General features: G+C 38.8%; 1 protein-coding gene across 2 annotated transcripts; it reads left to right on the forward strand.

Moving 5' to 3' along the window:
• LOC146163961 (high affinity cAMP-specific and IBMX-insensitive 3',5'-cyclic phosphodiesterase 8A-like) lies at nucleotides 1-24,949 on the forward strand. 2 transcript variants are annotated; one of them, XM_083380410.1, is made up of 23 exons: nucleotides 1-199; nucleotides 873-1,073; nucleotides 2,002-2,055; nucleotides 3,809-3,996; nucleotides 4,178-4,303; nucleotides 5,368-5,425; nucleotides 5,499-5,587; nucleotides 5,827-5,905; nucleotides 6,545-6,685; nucleotides 6,967-7,055; nucleotides 7,360-7,417; nucleotides 7,505-7,622; nucleotides 8,423-8,496; nucleotides 8,681-8,848; nucleotides 9,992-10,046; nucleotides 10,194-10,350; nucleotides 13,554-13,752; nucleotides 14,211-14,341; nucleotides 14,956-15,042; nucleotides 17,387-17,540; nucleotides 18,075-18,257; nucleotides 20,349-20,478; nucleotides 21,896-24,949. In XM_083380410.1, the coding sequence occupies exons 1-23, from the start codon at nucleotides 125-127 to the stop codon at nucleotides 22,153-22,155; spliced, it is 2,874 nt and encodes a 957-aa protein (XP_083236536.1). In that variant the 5' UTR covers nucleotides 1-124; the 3' UTR covers nucleotides 22,156-24,949. The 2 variants fall into 2 exon arrangements, with proteins under 2 accessions (XP_083236536.1, XP_083236537.1); XM_083380411.1 differs by having other exon boundaries at nucleotides 4,178-4,237.
• Nucleotides 24,950-26,057: the final 1,108 nt, after the last annotated feature.

The following is a 26,057-nucleotide window of genomic DNA, read 5'->3' on the forward strand; positions in this document are numbered from 1 at the left end:
GTAATGGTTTAAACAAACAAAATCATTAGTTAGTGGGTGCTCAGTGTTAAAATGCAGACATTGATTTTGCTCACAAGGACAAGAAGGGAACATAAACATTTACAATCATATGGTGTGACTGGGAATGGGATGCTCCATAAGCCTACTCATGTGTGGATGTAAATCTTGTTCCAAGAATAAATCTGTAAAGTCTAAGCAGGTTTGAAATTTAACTTATAAAGTCTTGGCAAAAAATATCACACCTGTAACTTGATCACTGGCCTGGCTCTTTAACAATAAAGATGAAGTAGAGCATTAACCTTTTTTTCATGTTTTTTAAGCAACTCTTTTCCTAGTAACATTGTTTACCCATATAAATCAAAAAACAGCTCCTCTGGTAATTGTAATTATTTACCAACGTTTCGGCAACCTATGCAAGTCGCCTTCGTCAGGGTGAATGACACAGAATGCTTTTACACTACATATAAAACACACAAAGAAAAAAAAATGTAAATAAAAGTGTGAGCAACGAAACGATAAGAAAATAATTAACGATACTATTTTGCCTCTAGTCCTTCAGCAAGTATATACTTGTAGCATGCCGAGAGCATCACATCTGTTTTGATGTTCATCGTGTTACCCTTCTTATGAATGTTCCAAGATTCCAAAAATCACCTTTTTCATAGTCCGACTCTCGTGCTATGCTAACGTTCGGTGTCATTCACCCTGACGAAGGTGACTTGCATAGGTTGCCAAAACGTTAGTAAATAATTACAATTACCAGAGGAGCTGTGTTTTGATTTATATTATTATGCCTGGTAGCAACAGTTTATATATTGTATACCTATGTTTTACATAGTTCGTGAGCACTAAAACACTACTTCATGTTTTAGAGGTCTTCCAGTTCTAATACGTCCCACGATTCTCAGCAACTTCTTGGCCGCAACGTGATTACAAAGGCTGACAAAAGCAAACAGGACAACAACAATCAAATCACCTGCAAACTGCCGGCCTGCAACGAAACGCCCACACAACCGCTTGTTCCATGTGTGCAGAAAATGGAACCACATGGCGATCAATCGTCACCAGACATGGTGTGTAGCTTAAAGCCTCAGGACCTTCTTACCGTTTGAAGGGGCTTCCAAGTGGTGTGAAGTAATAGATGAGACTGTTAATGACCCTGAGCAAATGATACAATGCAAATTATGTTGTTTTTATTCTTTATGGTTAAAGTTAGTGTATCCAAGGCAAACATAGTGTAGTAGTGGCAAAATTTTTTCCTTGATTTACGTTTAAGTTTGTTTTACACCTAGTTTATATATGTATATAGTATATATATAATATATCAAATGTTTAAGAATGTTGACAGAAGTCAGAAATATCATACATATGTGGAAACACACAATAGACTGAAAAAGCAACAATATTTAAAGCAGAATAATCTATATACTATTAAGACCAACAGCATAATAAACTGTATACGAAGTAATATCCATCAGGTCTGAATCTGCCGAATTAAGTCCTAAATTCATTCCAAGTGATAAAAATGGACAAAATAATGTCTAAAGTTGTAGGGAGAAGGTATAAACTATCTAGGGACACCTGTTTACAATTGGCGTTCAGTGTTGACGTTTGGGCGCTTAAGTTTCAGCGGTCTGTTGGGGCTCTGCTGTATTTGTACTGGATTGTTTGCCTCTGTTTGGAGTTAGAGTGGGTAATGGGTGGGATTATGAATAGATGAGGGTTGAAATTATTAGGGGGTTGCTGATAAAGTTAGGGGTGGGGTTTGGCAAATAGCTGTGATGGCGTTACTCTGGCCGTTTGTTTCTTATTCAGACGTGCTTAGGTCTTATTCCACTTAGAGGTTATTACGATTTACGACTATTAAATATTAGTCCTATTTAAACCGTATTCCGAACTGTGTTTTATTCCAATGTAGATGTTTTTTTTAATTTCAGTCTTATGGCTGGAGTCCATACATATATGTTTGTATTTGTAACCAGAGTGCTTGATTTTCGGTAGGTGGGGAGAGAATTGCATGTGGGTTCAATGAAGATTTCAAAACCGCAATTAAAAGTAAGTTTTGGTTTAAGTATTTGCCTTTTAATTCAACATAATATTATGATTTTCGCTGTTCAAAATTGCAGTTCTAGTTAATTTTTCAGTGTTTTCTTTAACAACCTTTAAAACTTAAAAATTTTAAATATAAAAAAGGCAACCATTGTTTCCGCCAAGTGGTTTTGTGGAACAAATGCATTTATGTTGGACATAGTACACTTTTTTTCAGGTTTTTATATATTTTATACGCTAATGTTCAAGCCACACAGTCATTATATTGCAAGTGTTTAAATATGATATCTTTGTTGACCAATTTTTCCTTCATCAAACCTTCCAAATTTTGTCCGAATTCCTTACCGTTCAAGCTATATGTGCGAATTGAAAAGTGCCTAAATTGGTTTTATGCGAGTTTAGTTTGAATAGAAAATTACCCCAATTACATTTTTTGATCTACATGCAAACAAAAAATATGCCCAAATGGTTTCATTTGAGATACGTGTGAAAAAAGATGTCCCCGTAATTGTTTTATTCAAGCTAGTTGCAACTCCTAACAATATTTTTAATTAGGCTTCTTGCAATAAAAACTAGTCGGGTTTTCTTCATGCTTTTGGTCTGGATTAGATAAACGAGTATTTAATTTTAATCTGGTAACTTTTAGGCCAATAGCCATGACATCAAACAAAATGCCTATGTTAGGTCTAATTGTTAATTAAAAACAATAAAAAACATAGGTGATCTTGTGTGGACACGGTATTAACGTTAACAGTCAATATATTTTAAATCAAGCAAACCTGAAAAAAGTGTGTCGTCAGGTTAAACCAAAAAGGGGTATAAAACACCCAATTTTCTTTTCTATTGAAAAGATGCTATACAACTGCATTTTATGTTCAGGTTTTAAACTATGTCGGTTTTTAGACTGTAGAAGTTCCACAAAGAATTTTGAAAAATGCCAAAGTTCAAGCCCACTTGTTGCCATTGTCACACTACTTCAGTTATTCTTATTACTTTATAAGTGGAATTATGACATTTAATATTAATTGAAATTGCGCCAAGCAAATTAAATAGTAAGTTTGATAGAATTTGGTTAACCCTTTGGGATTTTTTAATGTTAGATTGGTGCTGAATTCCCAAGAACAATTTTATATTACTGGATTGTATTTTATAATGCCAATTAATTGGTGTTGACAAAACTGGGCAATGCGTTCCACTTTGGTTTATTACAAGACAATCTAAGGTTAACATTCCAAAACTGATATTCTTTGTTTGGTATGTATATATTTTTGTCCTCCGGAATTCAGTAACTCTTGCCTTATATTAGGTCAATAAATGATAGGGTACTGTGGATCTCCTTCAATATGAAGTTGCTTGTACTAGCAGATTGAGCAAGCATTGGCGTATGGTTGTTTCTCGACTCGCTCCTCTCTCAGCCTGTACAGTTGGTAGAGCGACGGTCCCGGCTTGACCGAGGTTGTGAGTTCAAACCTCACTGCAGGCTAGTTGTTTTTCTAGCCTGCCCTGCTTGCATCATTGATAGACAGATCCAATGTGTCTGCAATGGTTTTCCGTGTACTAATATTAGGTTGAAATAAATAGAGTTTTAGTTGTTGAAATTGGTATTAGGAATGCAACTGTAAATGGCTGTGCAGTGTAGTATTTGACAACCCTACACAACGCTGAGCCTTGCAAACATATAACCTACTAGTTGGATTCTTTGAAAAAGTTTCTTTTTAATATAACAAATATATTTGTTTTATGGCCAATATTATTTCAGGCTTTACTAGTCTTCCGAAAAGAAGATAGTCAGACATTGGCACTTGAGCGTGTTTTGACCAAGCATTGCTTCCAAACTCATATGAAAACAACATCGGATGACGCTCTGGACATTTTTAGTCAACACCAGCATCATCTTGTTTTTATTGACTGCAGGGACCACTCTTTAGATGTTAATATGTTATGCCGGTATGTTTTTATGTTACTAGCTTTTGTATTTCTCTTTTAACAATTTTATTTTTTTTTATATTTATATTTGTAATAATATAAGGAATTATAAACTAAATGTTTATAATTTGCTTAAAGTTTGCAAAACGTGGTTATTGTTGTCGTAAGATTTGTAGCGCATACATTAATTGCTTTTGTTCAGGTCCATCCGTGGGAAATATTTAGGCAACTTTTCAACTATTGTGGCAGTGACCAGGCGAAGGTATAGGAATGCTCATTCTTCTTCTTTCAGACTGCCTTGCTTTTTTAATTGTGACTACCACAAAAGGTATACTGGTGCATGCTACAAGAAAGAAAAATGCTCTCCTGTTTTCAAAGCATTGTTGTGCTGCATAGCTTTAGAAACGAATGGTTGTTGGCCTTCTCGGAAAGTTTTGGTGGCTCTTTCCAAAATTTTGGAAAGAGTGATTTTGCATGCCAAACTGTTCAAAAGTCTGTATACCTTTACTAATGAACTCAAGTAAAGCCAAGTGTGCCATGTTGACTTGTAATGGGTTATTGCCCTATTGCTGATCAGATTAAGCATTTCTGTTATGCATGGTTTTGACTATTGTCCCAATCTCTGCAAAAAACGTAAAATATGGACAAACCAGCTACTTTATTATTTCGACCTAACATTTATTCTGAACTTAATTTTGTATTTGGCTATGATTTGTTTGTTTTAATGTTAGTGTAAGTCTGCAAAAAGTTTGTTAAACAAATAAAAATGGTTGCTTTGAACAGTTGATTTACAAATAGATTATTTATTATTTCTTCCAAGCGATTTGCTTTTTTTTAAATCATAAACATAATATATTTTCTATGATATAACAATTATAAATGAATTTGTTTTTATGTTTCTGAAGAGACACTGAAATGACAATGCTTTGGCGGACCTGTAGCATGTACCTGTATACCTATGTTTCTGCTTGTCGGTGTTTTTTTGTATAAGCATTTTCGGTTACTAACAAATCTGAACACTTAAGTTTTACTTTCTTTAAAATGGATTAAGAAGTTGATGTTTTTTCATGCAAATTGTAGATATTTGTGTTTTGTTTTGGTGAAAGTTATTTTAAATAATTGTATGGACTGCTAAACTTATCCCCAGAATATTCCTGCATTAAATAATGACTCCTATACTAGTTTTTCAACGTACAGAAAAAAATATCCTGATTGTTACTGCCCTTTAAAAGTATAACTAACTGTTGCACAATATAAAATATTAGATAGAAATTGCAAATCTTTCATCAATTATAGAAAGCGTTTTAACAGCATTGCTACAAAAAAATGACCTGAGTAACATATAATAATCTTAACCAAAAAGTAATCAAATATTTTATACACTATGTGTAGGAGTCAAATTGATTCCATTTCCAGCATAAGAGAGTCACTTGACAATGGCTTCAGTCGCGTAAGTGTACCATGTTTTTTGTGTTTTAAATGAATTGCATTCAGCGATTGGAGTGCCTGTACTTGTGTCACAGGTGTTGCACGAAACGGTGCAACTTGATGCCCTGGAAGACGAAATATTGCAGCTTGAATCTGGCCATTTGGCACATCAGATTAAGTTCAGGTACTTTAAATGTGTTTGTAAATGACATATTTATTAAGAAATTTATTGTGATATTGAATTATTACCTAAGAAAAGTTTGCGCATTAATAGCATACATTTATTGTAAAATAATATACCCTTAAATCATAATCTTGTTGTTGTAATTGGAAGTTTATTTTTCCGCCAGAAATACTGTTTGCTGTTATCTATCAGGACTAAAGTTTACACAGCAAACACTTTTTTGATGTTTTGTTATTTAGGTCTTGTCAAGGCATTTTCACTGCCCTAGAAAGGTCAAGGGATTGTGTTCAAATCACTGACCAGAATCACCAAATCCAGGTTGGTAATGCTATAAACATTTAAAATGGGAAAATAATATTCCCCATTAAGTACTAACTAAGACTAATAGGCATTGGTGGATTTTTTTGTGCGTTAGACTTACCAATTATTTAAAGGCTTTCAGAGGTATCACAATTTGTTTTCACATTTTTATGATGTAATGCCTGTTATTTGAGTCAGATAACTATTTATGTGTGACGCACTGCTTTTGAAGCAAACCATAAATCCCTAGTTTAGGTGAGCTAATGGTGGGCCAGGTTTGTTATTGTTAGCGATCTTACCTTTTGGCTTATTTGTACCTACTCTGTCTGGGTCAACCTTCTTTTTCTCCTTAGGACCTTGACACTTTTGCAGTACTATAAATGGCTTGTGAGCTTAAATCACAGGATGTTAGTGCTAGTTTTATGATAAATGGTTGCATAGTTAATTATTGGAATGCTGTTTTTGACTTTTTACAGTACTTTAGTGCATATACATCTTCAAGTGTGCAGAGAGAAATTAAAAAAAAGTATATACAACAATTGAAATTAATTTTTTAGATTGTCTTTTTCGTATAGGTTAAGAGTCACAAGTCAAACAGCTTGACAAAGAAGACTTATTATTTAAATAGTCTGGTTACAAAGTTATATTTTGTTCTAGTATGTGAATCGAATGTACGAGCAAGTAACAGGCTACAGCTCCAAGCAAGTCCTGGGTAGTAAATTTTCTGATTTACTAGAAAATGCAAGAAATGAAGAAGACATCTGGCTTCGAATTAAAGATGAAATACAAGATGCCAAGGTAAGACGCCTTTGCAATATTCAGTGTAGATAATTCCCTTATCTTAAACAAATGTAAATAATTTATTGCCATTGATGCCAGGTTCATTTTAATGTGCCAATTTTGCATTAGTTTGTAATGCTTTTGTATTTTAATGCAGCCATTAAATAAATTCTGCAAGAATTTATTTTTTTGAATATTTTGTGTTGAAGTTTGTTATACCCATCAAAACGAAAAACTTTTATAAGACAATTGACTTGCGCATTGGAATAAAAAGTTTTTGCATTTTGTGTTTTTTATAGGAATGGACAGGGTTTTTATATCTAAAGTCAAAATCCGGGGAAGATATTCATGTCCACATGATGATATTGCCTATTTGTGTGCAAGATGGGTAAGTTTTACATTTTTTATTGGGGCTAACAAGTTTTTTCAGGGTGTGAATGGTTGTGTTTGGTTGATATATTTTCACTTGAAAAAAAAAGTTGTGCTATTTAAACCTGCACAAACTACCAAGGATTGTGTATCTGTTTCTAAATCCGTAGTGTTAATATAGTCTCTTGTTTTTCGTTACTAGATTAGTAGTACAAACTGTAGAGATATATTACAATGTTTACACTAATACAATACGTTGAATAATATTCAAGAAATAGGGCGCTTAAGAATATATATTTAATTTGTTTATTTTGATGTTATAGGTCACCACCCCAATACGTTGTGGTTGGCAGAGTTCCCGCAGCCACATCAAACTTTCAGGTAAACCCTTAAGCCTAACACAATTATGTTTGATTTCTGTGGTTTTCCCTTCTGTTTTTAAGTATGTTGTATTTTTTGCGTTAAAAGGACCTAACGCACATCGTTGCTATGAAAAGAAAGAATTCGTATGAAATGCACAGAAGAGCTTCTGGCACTGCAGATCAACTGCAAATTCGACGACTTTCAGGCTCTTCCTCTTACGAAGGTGTGTATCTGCCACTTTAACAGTCATAAATCTTTAAATATGAGTTTTAATGAATTTTTTCGAAATTGATTATTAAAATTATTTTGCTTTGAAATTGAATTAGCCAGTGTCTGTAAAGTTAAAACGTCTCCAATTTTTGCCACAACCGTTGTTTCTTAATTGTTTAACAGTTTTTAGCTCTACCTCTAAACTAAAAATAGTTTTATATTATAAAATAAATGTTGCTCTGTATTACTAATATAATAATTCTTTTAAAGGCAAATGATGATTTGCAGTTTATGATTTATGTTTTAAACATTGTTTAAACCTAACTTTACAGTGAACTTTTCAGTCACTTAAGCTGTTGTCATGCAAAATATTTTTGTTAGGAATCTAATAATAAGTTAAAAATGTTATTCTTTTTGAGTCCGAAACACTACTAGAAATTTATTTTTGTTTTATTAAAAGACAAAACTATTTACTGTGGGTTATTATAACAGTAGCCTTGATAAGTATTTTTCATTGGCGGTTAGTATTTTAATGTTAAACAAGTACAATTGTGCTTCTTTTTGCTGTACTTTGGAAAGTGGCTGAATTGGAAATAAACATACTGGAGCGCCGTTCCGGTTCGTTGTTTTGAAACTTTTTTTATACTATTTTTGTACGGCAGATTTTGAACAAACTCATTTACCTGATAAACTTTCTACATATAGTCAGACTTTCGCAAAGGTTTTTTTAATTGCTGCATTCATTTAATCATATAAAATATACTTCAGCTAAAGCTTGTGTTAAACTTCCCCTCATACTTTTACGGATTACAGGTGAAATGGTTCATCGAAGAAATAGCTCTTTAGCGAAGATTCATTCAATGGCAATAGAGGCGCCAATAACACAGGTAGGGCCACAAGATGCTTTCAATTTGTGACCTTGTGAACAATTTTAAGTAACTGTATAGTAATAAAGTTTGATGATTGACACTGCTGTTCAATTTTGGTATTAATTTCTTCTATGTCAAGTATATGTTTTCCTTAAATGTTGGTTTGCCCAGATTTTTTAATTAACAATAACTCTTTCTTCAGATAATTAACCTCATAAACATGGTGAAGGAGAGCAGTCACTCCTCAGTGACTGAAGTCCTCGACCAAATCCTAGAAATCCTCCGAAACTCGGAGCTTTATTCGCCTGCCGATCTTCAAAACCGAACCCGGGACCCCATGCTAACGGACTTTGTGGAAGGCCTAGTTACCGTAAGTTTTGCCATTATTGCTTATTATGTTGTAGAATTTCAGAAATATTTGAGGACTTTGTTTTTTTTCAAAATTTTACTGCAGTTTATTTTTTTTCAAAAGTTGTTCAAAATTTTACTGCAGTTTATTTTTTTTCAAAAGTTGTAAAACTGTTGCAATATTATTTGTGTTACGAGCTGAACTAGAATTTTGGCAAATTTCTGAAGAAAAAGGTCAAAAAGGATATTGAAGTAAATTAGAATTATTAGCTTTTTCATCGTTTACCTTGCAATGATTTCTCGGAACTTTCTATGCCTTGATATTGAAACAAGTAAAAATATTAATTGTTTATTAAATTAAATCAAGGTTCTCTAACCTTTTTTTAATATTTTTTGCAAAAGTGCTTTCATGCAAGTTCAATGCCAGAGCATGACTTACTTTATTAAAAAATTGCGCCACCTGCACTTGTGCAGTGTTAAACCGCCAGGAAATTTCCAGCAAAAAACACATTCTTAACCTCAAGTGCCGTTCCACGAAAGGTCGTTGCTTATCCAATCACGACCAGGCCAAAAACGAATAAGAAATAGCGCCTGACCTGATTCACGCTTTCGGCCTCAAAATCTAGGAATCCAATCACTGTAATTCGTCGCCCTTCGCTTGGCCGTTTGCAAAATCTATCCACTCGAGTGGCGTTTCTCCCGCGGTCGTTCCTTATCGAATCACTGCCCTCCCAAAAGCAAAAGGACCTTCAGTCTGGCGCCTTGGGCAAGATTCGCGCTTTCGGCCCCAAATCAAGTTGTCCGACGCCTTGATTTAGCGAGACCTCGAACCCGGCCTTCTCCTCATGAATTTTTCATGTGCCCCACCTCAGCGGAACGCACGGCAACATTGGCTGCATTGCTGCTGTCCGGCCCCCTGTGCTACCTGTATGCATGTACGGCGTACGCCGCCTAACGCGACCTTGCGGTCGTTGCGCGCTGCCCGCGAGGCCACAGGTCACAATTCGCTCACACTGCGTGAATATTTCATGGCCGCCGCCGATTTCTTTTTGGCCTCGTCTTAACGGCCGCATTGCGAGGCTATGTACACTGGGCACTACTGAAGACATTGTATAGCCTAGTATAGAACCCATGGCAAACAGCTCTGTGTGTTTTGTATTGGCAGGGCACCGGCTTTGGCCATCGTCGCTCATCTGGCGGGGAGAACATTCTTGGACGAGGTAAGGTATCATCGTCGATAGAAATGTTATATTAATTGCCCTAGTATTCCCAACTTACAAGCAACTTTTACGACTCGCGATTATTGGATAAATGTGCACAACCTATCGCCGTCGGATTCGACAAATCCAAACGTATACACTTTACAGGTGGAACAGCTGGATCTCCGTCCGGTAAAAGCGCGATCTCCAATTCGACCGACACCGATGGATCACTGGCCGTCGACCCGGAGATCGCCGTTTACCTCGAAAACATCGATTCCTGGGATTACGACATCCTCGCCCTCGAGCGGGTGACTGTGAAAAAGTGGGTGCCGCGTTTTTGTGCTTGCTGTTGTTTTTATTTTGCTTGCTTTTGTTTGACTGTGAAATTTTGTTTGGCTAATATAAATTTTAGTTGTCAGAAATCTGCTAGGAAGCACTTTAAAAGCAGCGCACGCCCGTGCAAATGGTGCCCTATAAATTGTTAATTTAAGTAGAATGCAATAACTTTTTGCCTAAAGGTTTTAGATGTTCTTGTAAGTTTTAAATTTTATTACTGTATGCGGAAGTTGTTCAATAACATTCAAAAGTAAAGAAGTACCACAAATTTAACGACAAATAAAGTAAAGTTGTGTAACCGCCCTTTATCTTTGTGTTCACATGCAATTCAGAAAGGTTTATTTGAAATTGATCGCCAAAGTAATAAGCTATCACAGCTCCACAATTACACATAAAGATACCAAACTTAGGAACTATTTTGTTGTTCTTATTCAGTCGATAGCTCTAAAAGCAATAGAGTAGTTTAGTGCTTCTGCAAGTTCTCGTCGCAGCACACGGGAAGTTATCCCCGAAAGCCGAAGATTGATATATTAAACCTCTTCTGTTTATGCGTCAGAGCGTGCGTCAAGCGAGCTCGATTTGTCCCTGTATACACATTGCACAAAGCTTCAAATTTGTTGCGCATATCTGAATAAAACGAGACGTATGGACCACCTATAGGCAGGCCCAAAACTGTCGAATGTTGTGGGCAACCGCGTTATATTTGCAAATCGTAGCAACATGCCTGTTTTAACCTGCGCCGATTTCGGAAGAGCTTGTTTAATAAATTTCCGACTTTTAAAAACGAAGAAAAATTCGCGACTAATCGCGGTCAAGGGATCTTCCCGCTTCTTTAGCCGCGATTGACGTCATTTAGGGGGAAACCGGCAAGCCGCCGAAAAACAAGACATTTTGTCAATGCCCTTTCCTCCATGCAACGGCTATGGGCCGCACAGTAAGAAGAATTTCGTTTTGCAGACAAGGGTGGCTGCTGATATCAATAAAGAAACCCTGACTGATTGATTGCTGTGAAAGCACGCTTACGATAGCGATGCCGAAACAGGAGAAAATTCCTTATCGCAATGTTAAAGTGAAATACGGTTGAAGCAGCGCGCCGCGTTGCCTGTCTTAAAAAGATGACTCATTACAATCGCCAAGATTGGGAGTCGTGGTTTAAAATAATTACCTTTCTGTGCTGTTGTTCTCATTTCTACCTTTAGAGTTGACATGCAGCCATTTTCTGCCAGTAATGCAGACGCGTATTGTTGTATTGGTTATTTACTCGATGTAAACGTGGATTACTTTTTGTAGCAATGTGGAACTAAAAGTATTGCGCCTAGTGTAGAAAGCTTTGAGGTAACCCCTAAGTTTTATAATTCTTAACTTAAACGTAGATTGGTACTGATATTTAAAACTCTGTCGTGTTTTGTTGTATGGTGTTTTGCGATCAGGCTACTTTTATTTCTAATTAATTGCTATTGACAGTTCTCATTATAGAGGTACGCAACAGAATTCAATATTTTATTGCCCTTACTAACGAAATTTGAAAATAGTTGTATTAAAGTAAGCCCCTTTATAAGATCCGCTCGTTTAAAAACAAAAAATTGTTTAATCGCTAAAAAAATGTTTAATCGCCCAACTACTGAACTACGGTGAAAGTAGACGCGCTTATTTGCTCCTTAAATTTGCACTGCATACCGATAACATCTGCAGCGACGAATGTTGATCACAGGGCAATCGGTAAATTATGTGGAACGGGTGTGGCGCCTGCCTTGATTGCCGCTCTTTTAAACACACTTATTCAACATACAACAACAGTGATGAATTGTACCAACCGGTAGCCCCGCTTAGTGTGTATTGTTTGCTAATATTGCGCTTTACTTTAAACAAGTTTATTGTATGCGGACTTTTCAATTTTAATAGGCGCTTTCTTTTCTATAACCAAGTTTATCCTTGTGTTTATATCATTAAATGAATTCATTTCACCAGTTTGACCGATTGTTACTCTTACCAGTTAGAAAGCAAATCACGATCGCGCCTTAACCGCAGCATAACTGTTACCTGCTAACGGACGGCGTATTGGCAATAAAGGGTTGTTATGACGTGTGTTATGCTCTGAAGGTGGTTAACAACTGCTGTGATGTAAACAAACAAAGAAATATGTAACCCGCTGAAGCTGCGCCCGGCAGTGGAATGAAATGTGGCGTCATGCGGATTAGGGTTCAACTGCCCAGGGAAAAGGTCGTTTGGCTTATGCGATTTGGTAAAAATGCTTTAGGGGGGCAAACGCCAACTTTGTTGATGCTAAGTGTGCAAAAATATTTGCTTGAAACCGAGTTGGTTATATAACTTAAAACAAAACCAGTGCGTCTGTATTGTATTGTGTCGTTTTTAGAGCATTGACGACTGCAAAGGCATTTCTGAGCTGTAGATTTTCCTAAATTTGAGCTAACTGCTTCGGGCCGGGCCGAATTCGGTCGTTGTACTTATCGATGCACACGCGTTGTCTTGTCGCTATAAAGCAAGGGTTCTTAAACGGGGGTCCATGGACCCTTGGGTTACGTGAACTGGTTTTAGGGGGTCCATGAAGGCTTAATTGAACTATTAGTGTATATTTAAACAATCTATTTTGAAACGGGGGTCCATGGACCCTTGGGTTACGTGAACTGGTTTTAGGGGGTCCATGAAGGCCTAATTGAACTATTAGTGTATATTTAAGCAATCTATTTTGAAACGGGGGTCCATGGACCCTTGGGTTACGTGAACTGGTTTTAGGGGGTCCATGAAGGCCTAATTGAACTATTAGTGTATATTTACGCAATCTATTTTGAAGAAAAGAGTAGGCCATAGTTCAAAATAAAACGTTTTTGCACTGAATATACTTAAGACTTTATTTCACATTTTTCGGACCGGAGCACAGCAAATTTCTGAAGTCTGTTTGTATTATGACGTAAATTTATGACGTCATCTTTAAAAAATTCTTGCCTACACTGGTCCATGCAAAGCATAAAATGTCTTTAGGGGTCCGCAGTGGAAATAGTTTTAACAACCCCTTCGATAAAGGGGTACCAGCTAAAGTAATCGGGCGCAAATTCTCAGAATCACAGCGACTTTCGCGCTCAGTAATGCTGCAATTAGCCAAATCTCCACTTTTTTGCTCTTCAAACCCTCGCCGAAAACCTTTTAACCGGTCCTGTTCTGTGTGTCCAGGGCTCTGGTGCATTTCGGCATGCACGCGCTCGACCAATTCAACGCCTGCGACGTACTCCACTGCAGCCGCAACACGCTACACCAGTGGCTGTCTGCTATCGAGGGCAAGTACCACGCCTCCAACACCTACCACAACTCGACACACGCCGCCGACGTCCTGCACGCCACCGCCTACTTCCTCAAGAAGGAGCGGCTAAAGGTGGGCGCCGCCCCTGTTTTTTTCGTTTTGTTTTTCTTAGTGCCGAGCCCCGAATGTGTTTTCTTTCTTTTAAGAAAGATTTGGCGCTAATTGACTCAAAGAAGAAGCGTTTCCAGTTCCGTTTTTACCTCTTAGCAATGTTATCGTTTTTGTCATTTTAATTTATGGTCAAAGATTTAAAAAAATGAAAGTTCTATGGCCCTCTTTAGCAACGCAGTTGAAATGATATATTCTCTTTTTTTAATTAATAGACAAATGTATGACTTTCGAACTTAATAGCTGTGATAAACAGCTAAATTTAACTTTGTCGTTGGGCGAGCTTTTCGCCGTAATATTGGTATTTTACATTATGCAATCACAAAGTTATTTCAATGCCGCAAAGAGGCCGACAGCAACCGACTCTGTCGTAAAGGGCCAAAGGTTCAAAACTAAAACTAACTCGCTAATGCTTTGAGCAGAATATTATGGACACTTCGGACGAGGTGGCGGCACTGATAGCCGCTATTATTCACGACGTCGACCATCCTGGAAGAACCAACGCATTCCTCATTAATTCCAGCAACCCGCTAGCACTGCTGTACAACGACACGTAAGTGGTGGAGTGCGGGCTTTCAGGTTTCGGGATTTCCGTGGTTCGATGTTGCTCCCACCAATAACATATACAATATCGTTAAAGCGGTTCGCTTTTATCTAACTATGGAGAAATTATATTACATAACTCTATCTCTAAACTGTAGTAACAATATCGTACCAAAAAGTTAACCTGCGCCCCTCCTCTGGTCGTATAAGTACCACCATACGTTAACGCACATTTTAAACGTTACGATATAGCTTTGCTTTGGCATGTCTCATTTAAGCATGGTCGGCTTAACGCAAACTATTCACGTTTTATTGCAGTTGCGTTCAGTGACTTATACTATACAGAGGAATCCCTGCTGTTTTAACGTTTTGCAGCGAAATTTGCGGCTGCGCGAAAACTTTGCTTGATGGTGATACTATATAACGTTAACACCTCGGTTGTGCGGTTCATCCCACTGAGAGAAATGAATTATAGTTTATTGATTGCACTTTTAATTCAACTGTTATTTTTTTTGGAGTAAATAACATCTTTGTGCCCAAGCACTTGTTTGAAGTGCGCGTTTTGGCATGTTTTTGTGTTATTCTGTAGCAATGTTTTGCTCATAATGGCTTGTAACTTTGCAGCGCGGTCCTAGAAAGTCACCACGCGGCTTTCGCCTTCAAATTCACTGTGAACAACGAAAAGTGCAACATTTTCAAGAACATGTCAAGGTGAGCGCGAGTTATTAATTACACTAGTGCCGTGAACGGGCGTCGGGCACGCGCTTTTGAACATTTTACGAAATACTTTGTATTGTTTTGAAACGACGTACAACTTGTTAAAAAGTTGTCAATTGACAAATTTTGAAGCAAAAATGCTCGCTTGTTACTACACACAGTGACGAACCGTTCAATCGTAATCAACCCACATTTCTTTTTAACGTAGCGTGACATTGGTTGTCGTTTTCTGCGCCACTTTATACAACTATTGACCAGATAGAAGGAAAACTATTGCAAGTTTATATATCTCCAGCAAAATATGCTATTATTCTCGTGAGATATGATCTAACCGGCAGCGCTCCGCACAGCTGGTGTTCCAGCATTCACGAATCGCTCCCAGCTGGCGCAAAGCTCCCGAAAGAACCGCACTGACTTAATTCCAGAGATGACCCCGCGGCCTGCGCGCGCTTTTGCCATCTCGTCATTCGCTTGCCACGGCGTCCGCCATCGCCATTGTGACGTTATACGCTGGCTTAATGACAGGATCGATTAGCGCGGTTTGTTACAACCTGCGGGTTCCCAAACGCAAAAAGCACTTCCCCGGACCACCGTTTCGGAAATGTCACAGTAACAGGATAAAAAGGAAAGCGAGTCGCCGTGAAAGCGAAAAGGCGACGGATTAAGGGAGCCGGCCCGCTTTCCGGCGGCTGTAGTACCGGGCCTAATGGAATTACTGGAAATTATCCGCCCGGGGTCCATCATATCTCGTCTTATGTCAAGCCGGTGTTTGCTCACGTTGTTGACTTGCGAGCCTTCGCCTCTCGCGTTGTCTGTTGGTCCTTCTCAGTCGTCTCACGCAGCATCAGCTCGCGCGTATTGTGGCCTCGCCTCGCCTATCGTCGGCCCACACCGCGCGTGTTTGGCCCTGTCAAACTTTGCGGATAGTTTATCGCCTGATTGACGTCTTCGTGTCTCACCGGCTCGCCAAGTCAAACGCGCTCGATATGATGGCTGCCGTCGTTTTCTTCTTCCTTGTGCGACAGTTCAGTTCTCGCCCGCTCCGTAGCATCGTCGGCCGTTTGCTGTTCTCCTTCACTAGTTTATTTATTTGTTTGTTTGTTTTTGCTCGGCGTGCGATATTTGGTATTTGGATTGGCTTTATTCGAAGGAGAAGTCGCAATAGAATGTCTTGCTTTGGCAGGCAATTTAAGTTGTTCTTGCTGAATCGCTTTGATTCGAACTGAGGCTAAAAAGCCTTAGCATTATCACCTTAAAGTGAAATATTTTTAGTAAGAAAGCGTCTATAATAGTTATCACCAAATCAATTCCCCACCACGCCCCTTATGAGACACCGGGGGACTTTGCCTCTTTTCCAAATGTCCGAATAACTCACCACGTCCCAGCTTGTTAACACGTTTACACGCCCCGTGAACTTTTACTTTGCCAAAACATAGTTTCACGATGTTGGAAACGACCGGAGTTTCAACCTGTGTTACACGACCGTGTCCTGGTTTCGGCAAGCAAACTCACAAGAACGCTTATCACGCCATTAGCTCGGTCCAAGGCCAGTTTAAATACGTCGCTTTACAAATAGCCGGGTCCACTTTCGCACCATGTTTCCTGGAAAAAGGGCTGCTCGACCTCTTTCGTGCGGTGCAATGTAGTAACGAAATGTAAAAACAAGACCCCACGCGAAAGACAGAAGTTTTAAATGCTTGGAGACATCATCCTCTCTTTTTAGAGTGGAATGCCTAACGTGATAAAAAATATGTTTTATTTGAATGTGGATGCTTTTTTCAGTTTATTTCCCAGAACAATTGCAAATATACTATGTACAGCTGTTAAACGTAGTATTCATTCAAATTGACCAACACATTAACAAAAACTAAACTATTAAAAATATATAAAAAAAATCATTAAGTTCACTTACATTTTATCTCAAATTGAAAGCATCGCGATTCAAATTTAACCCATCTCACTGCGGAAAACCGGAAAAACGAATCAACATCCTTTGTGATCCATGCAATTTTTGCAATTAACTCAAATGCCCTACACTCAAAGTTCTACTGTAAATTATTGAAAGAAGAGGTAAACGGTTACAGTCTAACGTTATGGCCCGTTAGTCTGATCAGCAGATGTGTCAAAAGTTACCTTTCTTAGAAAGGATCGTCTTAAAAGTTCTCAAACGCGATTTCGTTTTACCAAAGAATTGCCAAGTGACACATTAACAAAGTTTTAAAGTCAGCCGCACTGAAAAGTAGTCACCTGATTCGTTCCATGCGTAAGTTGCTATATTGGGCGATGCAGTTCCGCTGATAGTCGTCTTAGCACGAACATTATAATTTTCTATTTGCAGCGACAACTTCATGGCGCTCCGTCAGTCGATAATCGACATGGTGCTGGCCACGGAGCTGTCCAAGCACTTCGAGCACGTCAACAAGTTCATCAGCATCGTGACCAAGTACAACAGCACCGTAACCGACCCCGCGTCCCGCCCTATCTCCGATCAGGTGCGCATAAACGGCACAGTAAATTTTACACTTTTTACAGGACATATGTAGGGACTGTTTTTTATTTTGCCAGCCGAAAAAATCTCTGTGAGATGTAACTTGTTAAATCAGTGGTTCTCAACCGGGGTGCCGCGGCACCCTGGGGTGCCATTTCTATTGCTTAAGGGTGCCGAGAGACATTTGACAATCTATAAGAATCTGATTTTTGCTCAACACGTTGCATAGAGTTAATGTGTATTGCTCCAGGTCCGTTTATTGCGGCATAATATAGTTAATTACCAACGGAAAAATCTTCTAGGGGTGCCGCTGAAACACTGTGTTAAATGATGTGCCCATTGTACCACCCACGTCCCACATACATGTGCCATGTTTAGTACATGTATCTACCAAACTTTTCGAACATCTTTATAATATTAACTTAGTTGAAAGATTTTGTATTAAAAGATTACAAGCGTCAGCACACTGTTAAATAGGCTTTGATATTCTTATCAAGTCCTAATAGTCCCGACAACTGTTTAAAACTTTGTGTTTCAGGATGGGTTAAGTCCCAGCGCCGGGCCGCGCGCCTCAGGCCCCAACAGTCCCCCGGTCACGCACGAGTTGAAAAGCCTCATCAAACGCGTCATGATCAAGGTGGCTGACGTCATCAACCCGGCCCGGAAGACCCCGCTTTGCGTCGAGTGGGCACGCCGAATTTCCGAGGAGTACTTCGCTCAGGTTCGAACCACGTACATATATTTCGAATTACCCAGTATCACTTTATTGATTATATCGGTTTATTTAGATTTTTTGTTTGGCATTGGCAAACTGCTCTGTGCGCGTATGGCGTATGGGACAAGCGATTTGTTGTAGATGTGTTTTTCGATTCGGCTGACTTAGATTGATTTGATATGTAATTTTTAATAACGTGTCCTATAAAAATTGGCGCTTGCAATCTTTGAATTTGATCTATGTCGACATAAAACGAAAAACAACAGCCTATATATACGGATACAGTTCTTACCACTTGCAATATTTTAATTAGTTTTATTTTTGTAGTGTTTTTATTGTAGGTACATGATCTAGTCATGTTATCATGCAATTACATTTAAGATTTTAGCATTAAAGGGTTATGATAATACAACCCGTAAACGGTGTGTTTTTGTTCGTTGTATGACATTGTAACCTTCTTGACCACAAGCCATACAACCACCAAAATGTATAACGTAAAAACCGCAGTGGGTTGATGGATTTCCACCAGAACAATTCATGTGAAACATAGGTAACGGTTGCATTGACGTTTTAACATTGAATAACTCCGCTTTGACGGACATTTTATATCCTACCCATAACCCATAACACAATGGAAATGAAATATGTTTGAATCTAGCTTTCCAAATGCGCATTTCGATGGCTCTTTGTTTTTTTTACGATACTTCCTTGTCTTCGCGTTATGCTGTGATTTATATATTTAATAGCTTATATTTGACATTTCGTATAAGGTTATTTCATCCGTTTTGACGCAGACCGCCGTTATTGGGCTGTCGAGTTATTTGAGCAGGTGACAATGTAGTGTCACATAGCACTCGTGCAAAAATCTGATTCTGCGCCACTGACATTTCGCGTACCTTGTTGGTTAGTCCAAAGTCCTTAATTTCGCCCTTCGCGTGTGTCACATCCTGTCTTGACGGGAGCAGCACCTTCATCTTTATCGCACCACTTTACGTCATACAACTGTCCCACCACGCTCGTAAACGGTTTGTTTTACGTGCAAAGAGTCGGCAGGGTTTATTGGCCTAATATACTCCAGCTGTAGCTAGGGATATGTTATAGCTGTAGCTAGGGATATGAAGAGAATATATTCGTAGAAGAAAACCTTTGTTTGCACCGAGCCGTTTTAAAAGTAGACAGGCGCGTTAATTCCGTCTGTTAACGCTCTTGTTATACATCATGTATGCTCTATTTTGTGGCATTTATAGTATAATCAGTAATTTTCCACCGTTAATTTACCTGCTGAAAGGTGGTATTATTTCGCTTACCATCTTATATGATATTGTGACATTGTTTAGATAGGTAAAGCGATTTGGTTGTCTCTTGTTTTTTCATAATTCTAACTGTAAAATGTCCTTTGTTTGCGTTATGATGAAATCTGATTAATAAGCCATAAATAGTTGTTGTTGGTGTAGTGATGCAGTCCATGACCACTATTGACCAGTGACCACAGTGTCGAAAACAGTGTACTCCGTTAATCGGGTACTCTTAATATCGATCTAATTTTCGATAAAATCGTTTGCAAGTAGAATTTGCCCAGCAGCTTACCACATTGCTGCTGTATAGAGTCGCCGCGACTCCCATTAATTTCTTCAGATGTCGAGTCGGTATAATTTTTATCGAAAATATCCTGTTCCATAGCGACCATCCCAATTCACAAAAATTTTAACACGAAATCTGACAGTAACGAAAACCTAAATGTACCACAACCAGTAATAGTGACCAACAAGGCGACGATAAAAACACAACCTGTTCTCGTTAGGGAATTATTTCATCCCAACTGCGCGATTCTATAAAACACCCCTTTAAAACCTTGGATTATATAAACGTTTCAGATGAATATATAATGTCAAACATCTCGTTGTAATCTGTAATCTATGAATGCACTTTTAATTTAATCAGACAAACCAGTCTCCATAAAACAAACTCAATTTGTTTTATAAACAAACTCAATTTGTTTTATGCCGCCAAATTGAGTTAATTTTCTGAAGCCGCCAAAAATTCTGATAGCGCCTGTGTTTTGCTGTATTCTAACTAACCAACGTCGCTCTGTTACAGACGGACGAAGAGAAGCGGCTTGGCCTACCGGTGGTGATGCCCCATTTCGACCGCAACACTTGCAGCATGCCCAAGTCGCAGATGACCTTCATTGACTACTTCCTCACCGACATGTGCGAGGCTTGGCACGGTAAGACGGTTGCGTTTTTTATTACGTTTTTTTTGCTGGTTGCTTATGACAGCCCTCTTCGTGATCGTGTGAGGTTTTCCCATGAATAAAATAGGTAGGAGGACAGTATTTTGATTACGTCACGTTTGACCTAAAGTTTGTGAATCTTCGGAATAAATTAAGGTTTTTGAAATCTTTATCTACATAGTGTTTTTATTTCAACAGCCATACTCCTTTCTAATTAACAAAGGTTGGAGTATTTTGTACTTAGACCGTTGCCAAGAATATTTCACAACTCTGAATGTCTTTAAGATAGGCGAGACAGTCTCTCCGAATAATCTATTGGACCTTTGAAAATTTAAATAATTCTAAGGTTTTAAAAGCAGGCGGACCGCACTTTTGGGGGGAATGCAACCGACTTAACACCTGTACAGCTACCTAAAAAACCTATGGACCTTTTGACAGCTTTCGTTTAAAACTTCCCCTGTTCGTTTATACTAAAATACATGCAATACGTTCAAATGCCAACCGTGTGACAGTGTTTAACAGGTCAAGTTATTTCGGCGTTTATTTCCAACACCGACCTTTTTGGTCGGACAGCAAGACGCCAATCACAGTCGTTAAGTGACCGAAATTTCGCCATTGGAAGTTCCCAATGTTCTGGACCTTTCGCTTTTTACAATTACATCGCTCGTCACAAAACTTAGCCCGTTAGCCTTCCAACCTGTAGGTTACTTGGTACGGCGTGTACGTTCTTTGCGCGTGTCGGCTGCCAGAGCTGCAACCTCCAAGGCAGGATGTTGTCACCTTACTTATCATTTGATCGACTCTTGCATGGACGTTGAGGTCGAAGCGGGGACGATGCTGGCACTTTGCAGCACAAGTTTGCCGTTAACTTAGCTCGCATGCCCCTCTTGACCTTTTCAGGCGCCCTTATCTTTGTTGGAAAATTTGGTTACGAAATATTTGCTTTGCCTTACAATGGAACTCTCAAGACTTGGGATCCGTATCCGTTAAACAGTGTTTCTCTAACCATTGGTCGCCAATTGATTTGGTCAGGTTGCCGACTGCGGTAGTTCGCATGGTAAGGGTTACAAATTTAAGAAAACATTTAATGTTTTATACCTGTTTTCATATTAGTAAGTTTTGTTTGCTAAACTCTAACAAAATAAATGTTTTATGGCCCGCCCTGTTGCTCTCTTTTTGTTGTGAATTGTCGAGCAGGAAAAACTAGCGTCACGGCTTTTTTTAACAAAGTGCAATAGCTTTAAACATCAAATTACTGTATTTTAACATACTTACTACCTTGGCCTTGCTCATCTTTCAAGTAAGCTCGCAGACGTAGATGCCTGTAAAATGGACAAACATCATTTTTATAAATGCGTCGCAAAACGAAAAGTGCTTGCGCGTCGTCGAACCGGTTTGCCTTCTGTTGCAGAATTCTGCGGAATCGAGGACGTGATGAGGAATCTGCACGACAACTACCACTACTGGAAGGAGCTCCAGGAGACCGGTATCATGCGTCTGGCCGAGCTCGAAGACGAAAAGAACAGCGACTTCGATCTGTCAACATACGTGCCGCAATCCTGCCGGAAAAGCAGCGTCGAAAGCCCGCCGCCGCCCTCCAGTCCGCCGCCCCAAAACGAATCCGCCGGTGAAGTTGAAAGACGGCCTGTGGAAAACCACGTGACTCCGTAGCCAGGCGCCACTTTTTTCTCCTCTTCGCCGGGCTTTCCTCTGCGGCAAAGCTTGGCAAAAATATGTAATAACGGCGATCCTAGGTGTTGTGTGTAGCTCTTCCCTCTCCCATCACTGCCGAGGGCCACTTCTCCACACTATATATTATATCTCTCCCTCTCCATATACAAATATATTTTATGCGAAACTTTGAAATCGACGAGACAATATCGATTTTCACCCCGTTAACTACTTTCTCCTTGTTACCTGACATTGTCACTCACTACATCACCATTCTATCATTGGCTCCTTGTTTTTACTTTTTTTCACTCTCGCCTCGGTTTTTCTTTTGCTTCAAACCGATGTGTTGTTTGCCGCGAAACCTCGGCTTCGACATTAACTAGACTTCTACTATTAGTATTCGTTTGCGTTTATTTTTTACGTTTTTTTTTCGGCACTTGTACTGTGCGGCCGCTATTTTTAATCGTTTCTCGATTCGAACATCATTTTACTGGAACGCGGACTGGTTCGTCTATTATAACATTTCTAATCGCACTGACGTTCCCTTACTTCAATCTAACGCAAAAGCAAATAGCCCTAATTTTGTCGGTTTGTGACAAAATCCTATTATCATCGGCATAGCCTTTTAGTCGTTTTCTCGCCTGAAATTTTTATCTTTTAATACCAGATTTTACCAACACATTTTGCTGGTTTTAAAAAACGCACTTCATATCCGTTAATATATCCAAGGTTCTCACAGTTTTTAGTTCCACTAATCACACCACGTTTTGGAGGGCTTTCACGTTTTTTGAGAGGTTTAAAACTGAGTTTTTGAAACGAAAAACACTGTGTCGTAACTAATTAGGTTAATTCGAAATGGCGCCGCAGACAGGCGACATTCCTTCGTTTCGACTTGCACATGTTTACGACATACTGTACCTTTGGTTAAACCTGGAGCATTTCCATGAATATCCCGCCATCCTTGCCCTACGCCGGCAAATTTTGACCGGTTAGCGCATAGAAGACAGTTACTCATAAAACATACCTTGTTTTATTCAGTCGTTTATCAGATTTACGAAAAAAATTGCGCTCTTTTCGCGGATAAATTGTAGTCTTTTTCTTTCTGCCGAAACTCACCCTTCGATGACACCTTATTGCATTTTTAGGTTCATGTCATTAATAAACCCGCTATATTACCACCGATGACGCGTCAAAAAACTATTTCCTCAAGTGTTTTTCAACTCGCGGGTATGCGCAGAAACTGCAATACGACAAGTATTTGACGACTTTTGAGGAGTAACCATGTTACTGCTGTTTTGCACTTTGTCCCCAAATCAAAATTTGCCAAGTTCGTCGACACGTGTGCGTGTTTCTTTATCCCGTAAACGGGCAGCTTTTTAGGTCATGAATTTCGTACTGGGCTACGTTAATCTATTCCGATCTACCTATAGAAAAAACTTCGAGTCACAAAGTATTATCATTTTTTATATGCGACTGTATTATTCGATTTTAACACATCACTATGGTAAAACAAATATACTGTTTGATACAGTTGCCATAACCACCCAACTACATGACCAGGTTTTCTAGACCTATCTGTAACAGTATGAGGGTTACTTGCGTTTTTTCATATTACGGTATTTAATCGAAAAGTTAAAAACAAAAGGTTGCATGCGACTTGCTACATATTCCAAGTTAAATTATGCGCGTTTTCGGTTCCACACTTTGAACTAATACTTTCTCGACGTGACAATTTTTTTCCTATATTCGATAATTCAGTCCATCGAGCCATCCATGGCTGTGAAAGGGTTACTTATGAAAAAAAACAATTGACCTTATTAAAGATGTCCCGATTTTGCACCCACGAATTGTCGACCACTGTTTTACATCAACCAATTGCAATTTCAGAGCGAGACTTTCCTATAGTAAGCGTAAACCAACTACAAAGTATTAGTTTTTGTTACGAAATCATACCTTGCTGCGCGTGTCGTCACAGCGGTTTCCGACGCCTATTTTTCTCGTTTTTGTTTCTTTTTTTTATACACCTCTATTTCATCACGCGCTTTGGTATAGGTTCGCGGGGCAAAATACGCCAAAGGGCCGCGCTATTCTGAATCGCCCTTGCTCCGACTAGAACTAACCTTTGCTACAGTACATCTGAATTGCTAAAGCGAAACACAAAGCGCCGTGTCATCGTCATCTCCATGTCGTCACTTTGTTTTTTTCATCGTCGTTACGTCACCTTTTACTACGCGTTTATTGTTCTCCTCCCATTTTTCCCGCGCGCACCCGCCTTTACGTTTGCCGTCTTGTGTCCGTGTGTTCCGCTTGCACATATAGTACATATGGAATAGGAAGACGCACCCAAAACGCCCACGTCACCGTCATCATTAGCTCTAGCATTTTCGGCTGAATCGGTCGTTACCTTAAAAAAAGGTCTCAAGCTGTCCGCTTCCCTTCCAGTGTCACGTTCCTTCTATGTTGCTGGTCGCATTGTCAAAGTCGAGTGATTCCCTTGACACCGTCGGCGCCGGCGCGCTCCGGATTGTAGACAAGTAATTCGCGTGACGCGCCGGGCCGGTGACGCGCCGTAATTAATTCTTTTTAGGAAAGGGATAAAAAATAAATTAGTTTTCCTGTTTCGTCGTCTCCCGGTAATTGTGCGTTTCGGATTTCTAGCCCCAATCGCTTTCTTGTGGTGGGTGAGGAAAGGGGTTCCCCCGGCGCAATTTCTCGGGGTTCCCCGCTCTCTTGTTATTGTACATAATCAAAACTCAAAGCGTAGTTTGACCGCCGAATTGTGAATCCGATTCATGTCTCCTTTTTTATTTGTAATAAACGTTTTCTGAAAAAAGTAACCCGCGTTTTTGTTTGCTTTTGCTTTCAAGCTAGATTGTTTTCCTAACATGTGAATCTAGTCGAGAAAAAAGCATAGTGCCGTTTCATGCTGCAATTAGTTCGGCAACTTAATCGAAAAAAACATGTATGAATGGGTATGCTCAAGTACAATCGGTATGATACAGCTGAACCACCAAGAGATTTATTCTACCGCCTTGCCTAATTTAACATGAAAATTCTCAAAATACTTGCCTTTTCGTCGAACAGGGTTCCAAAAATATGGTATGTATCCAAATTTAAGTGCGTTAAGCGTTTGAATAATTATTACCTTGTTTAATATTTCGCTTTAATTAAAAAATTATACTGATTTTACTTCGAAATGAGTCCCTAAGTCAAGGTTAGTAGGTTAATTAAAACTAATTATTCAGATTTTATATTTGCTCTGGGGCTCTAAAATCCAACTTTATTCAGTAAAAACGTCGAAAACTTTGCTTTGTGATTTTCCGTGGTGGTATGCTGTAAAAATGATAAAACATCAAAGCGAATTTTTATTTGCCTATTTAACCAGTATAGGGGAAGGTTGCCCGTGATGGGAAACGTATTTTGTTTTTTAAAAATAACGTCATAAGTTAACGTCGTTACAATGGAGTCTAAATACTGTCAGTGCAAAACCGTTTTGTTTTTATTTAAGCTGCTTTCTTTGAAAAAACGATTACTTTTTAAATATACACTAATGTTTCGATTAGGCCTTAACCGACCCCTAAAACTAATTCACGGACCCCCAAGGGATCCATGGACCCCAGTTTGAGAACCCCTACATGGATAACTAGGCCAATCACATTCTTAAATAATAATGTTTAACTAAAACAACATAAGAAAATTTATTATTTCAAATTAGTGTATGTAAAACTGGCCCTTCGCATGACTCAGTACCCATGTAGAAGTCACCAGGTTGAAAAATGTTAGTGACCCCTATTTTAAAATACGGTGAGACGAACAAGCATTCAAAGTTACCTAGGTTTTAATATGATGGTTATATTTAATAAAATTTTAAAATTAATCATTTATTTGATTTTTTACTTATA

Source organism: Ascidiella aspersa, chromosome 2, assembly GCF_963924565.1.
Source record: "Ascidiella aspersa chromosome 2, kaAscAspe10.2, whole genome shotgun sequence".
In the NCBI taxonomy this organism is placed as follows: domain Eukaryota; kingdom Metazoa; phylum Chordata; class Ascidiacea; order Phlebobranchia; family Ascidiidae; genus Ascidiella; species Ascidiella aspersa.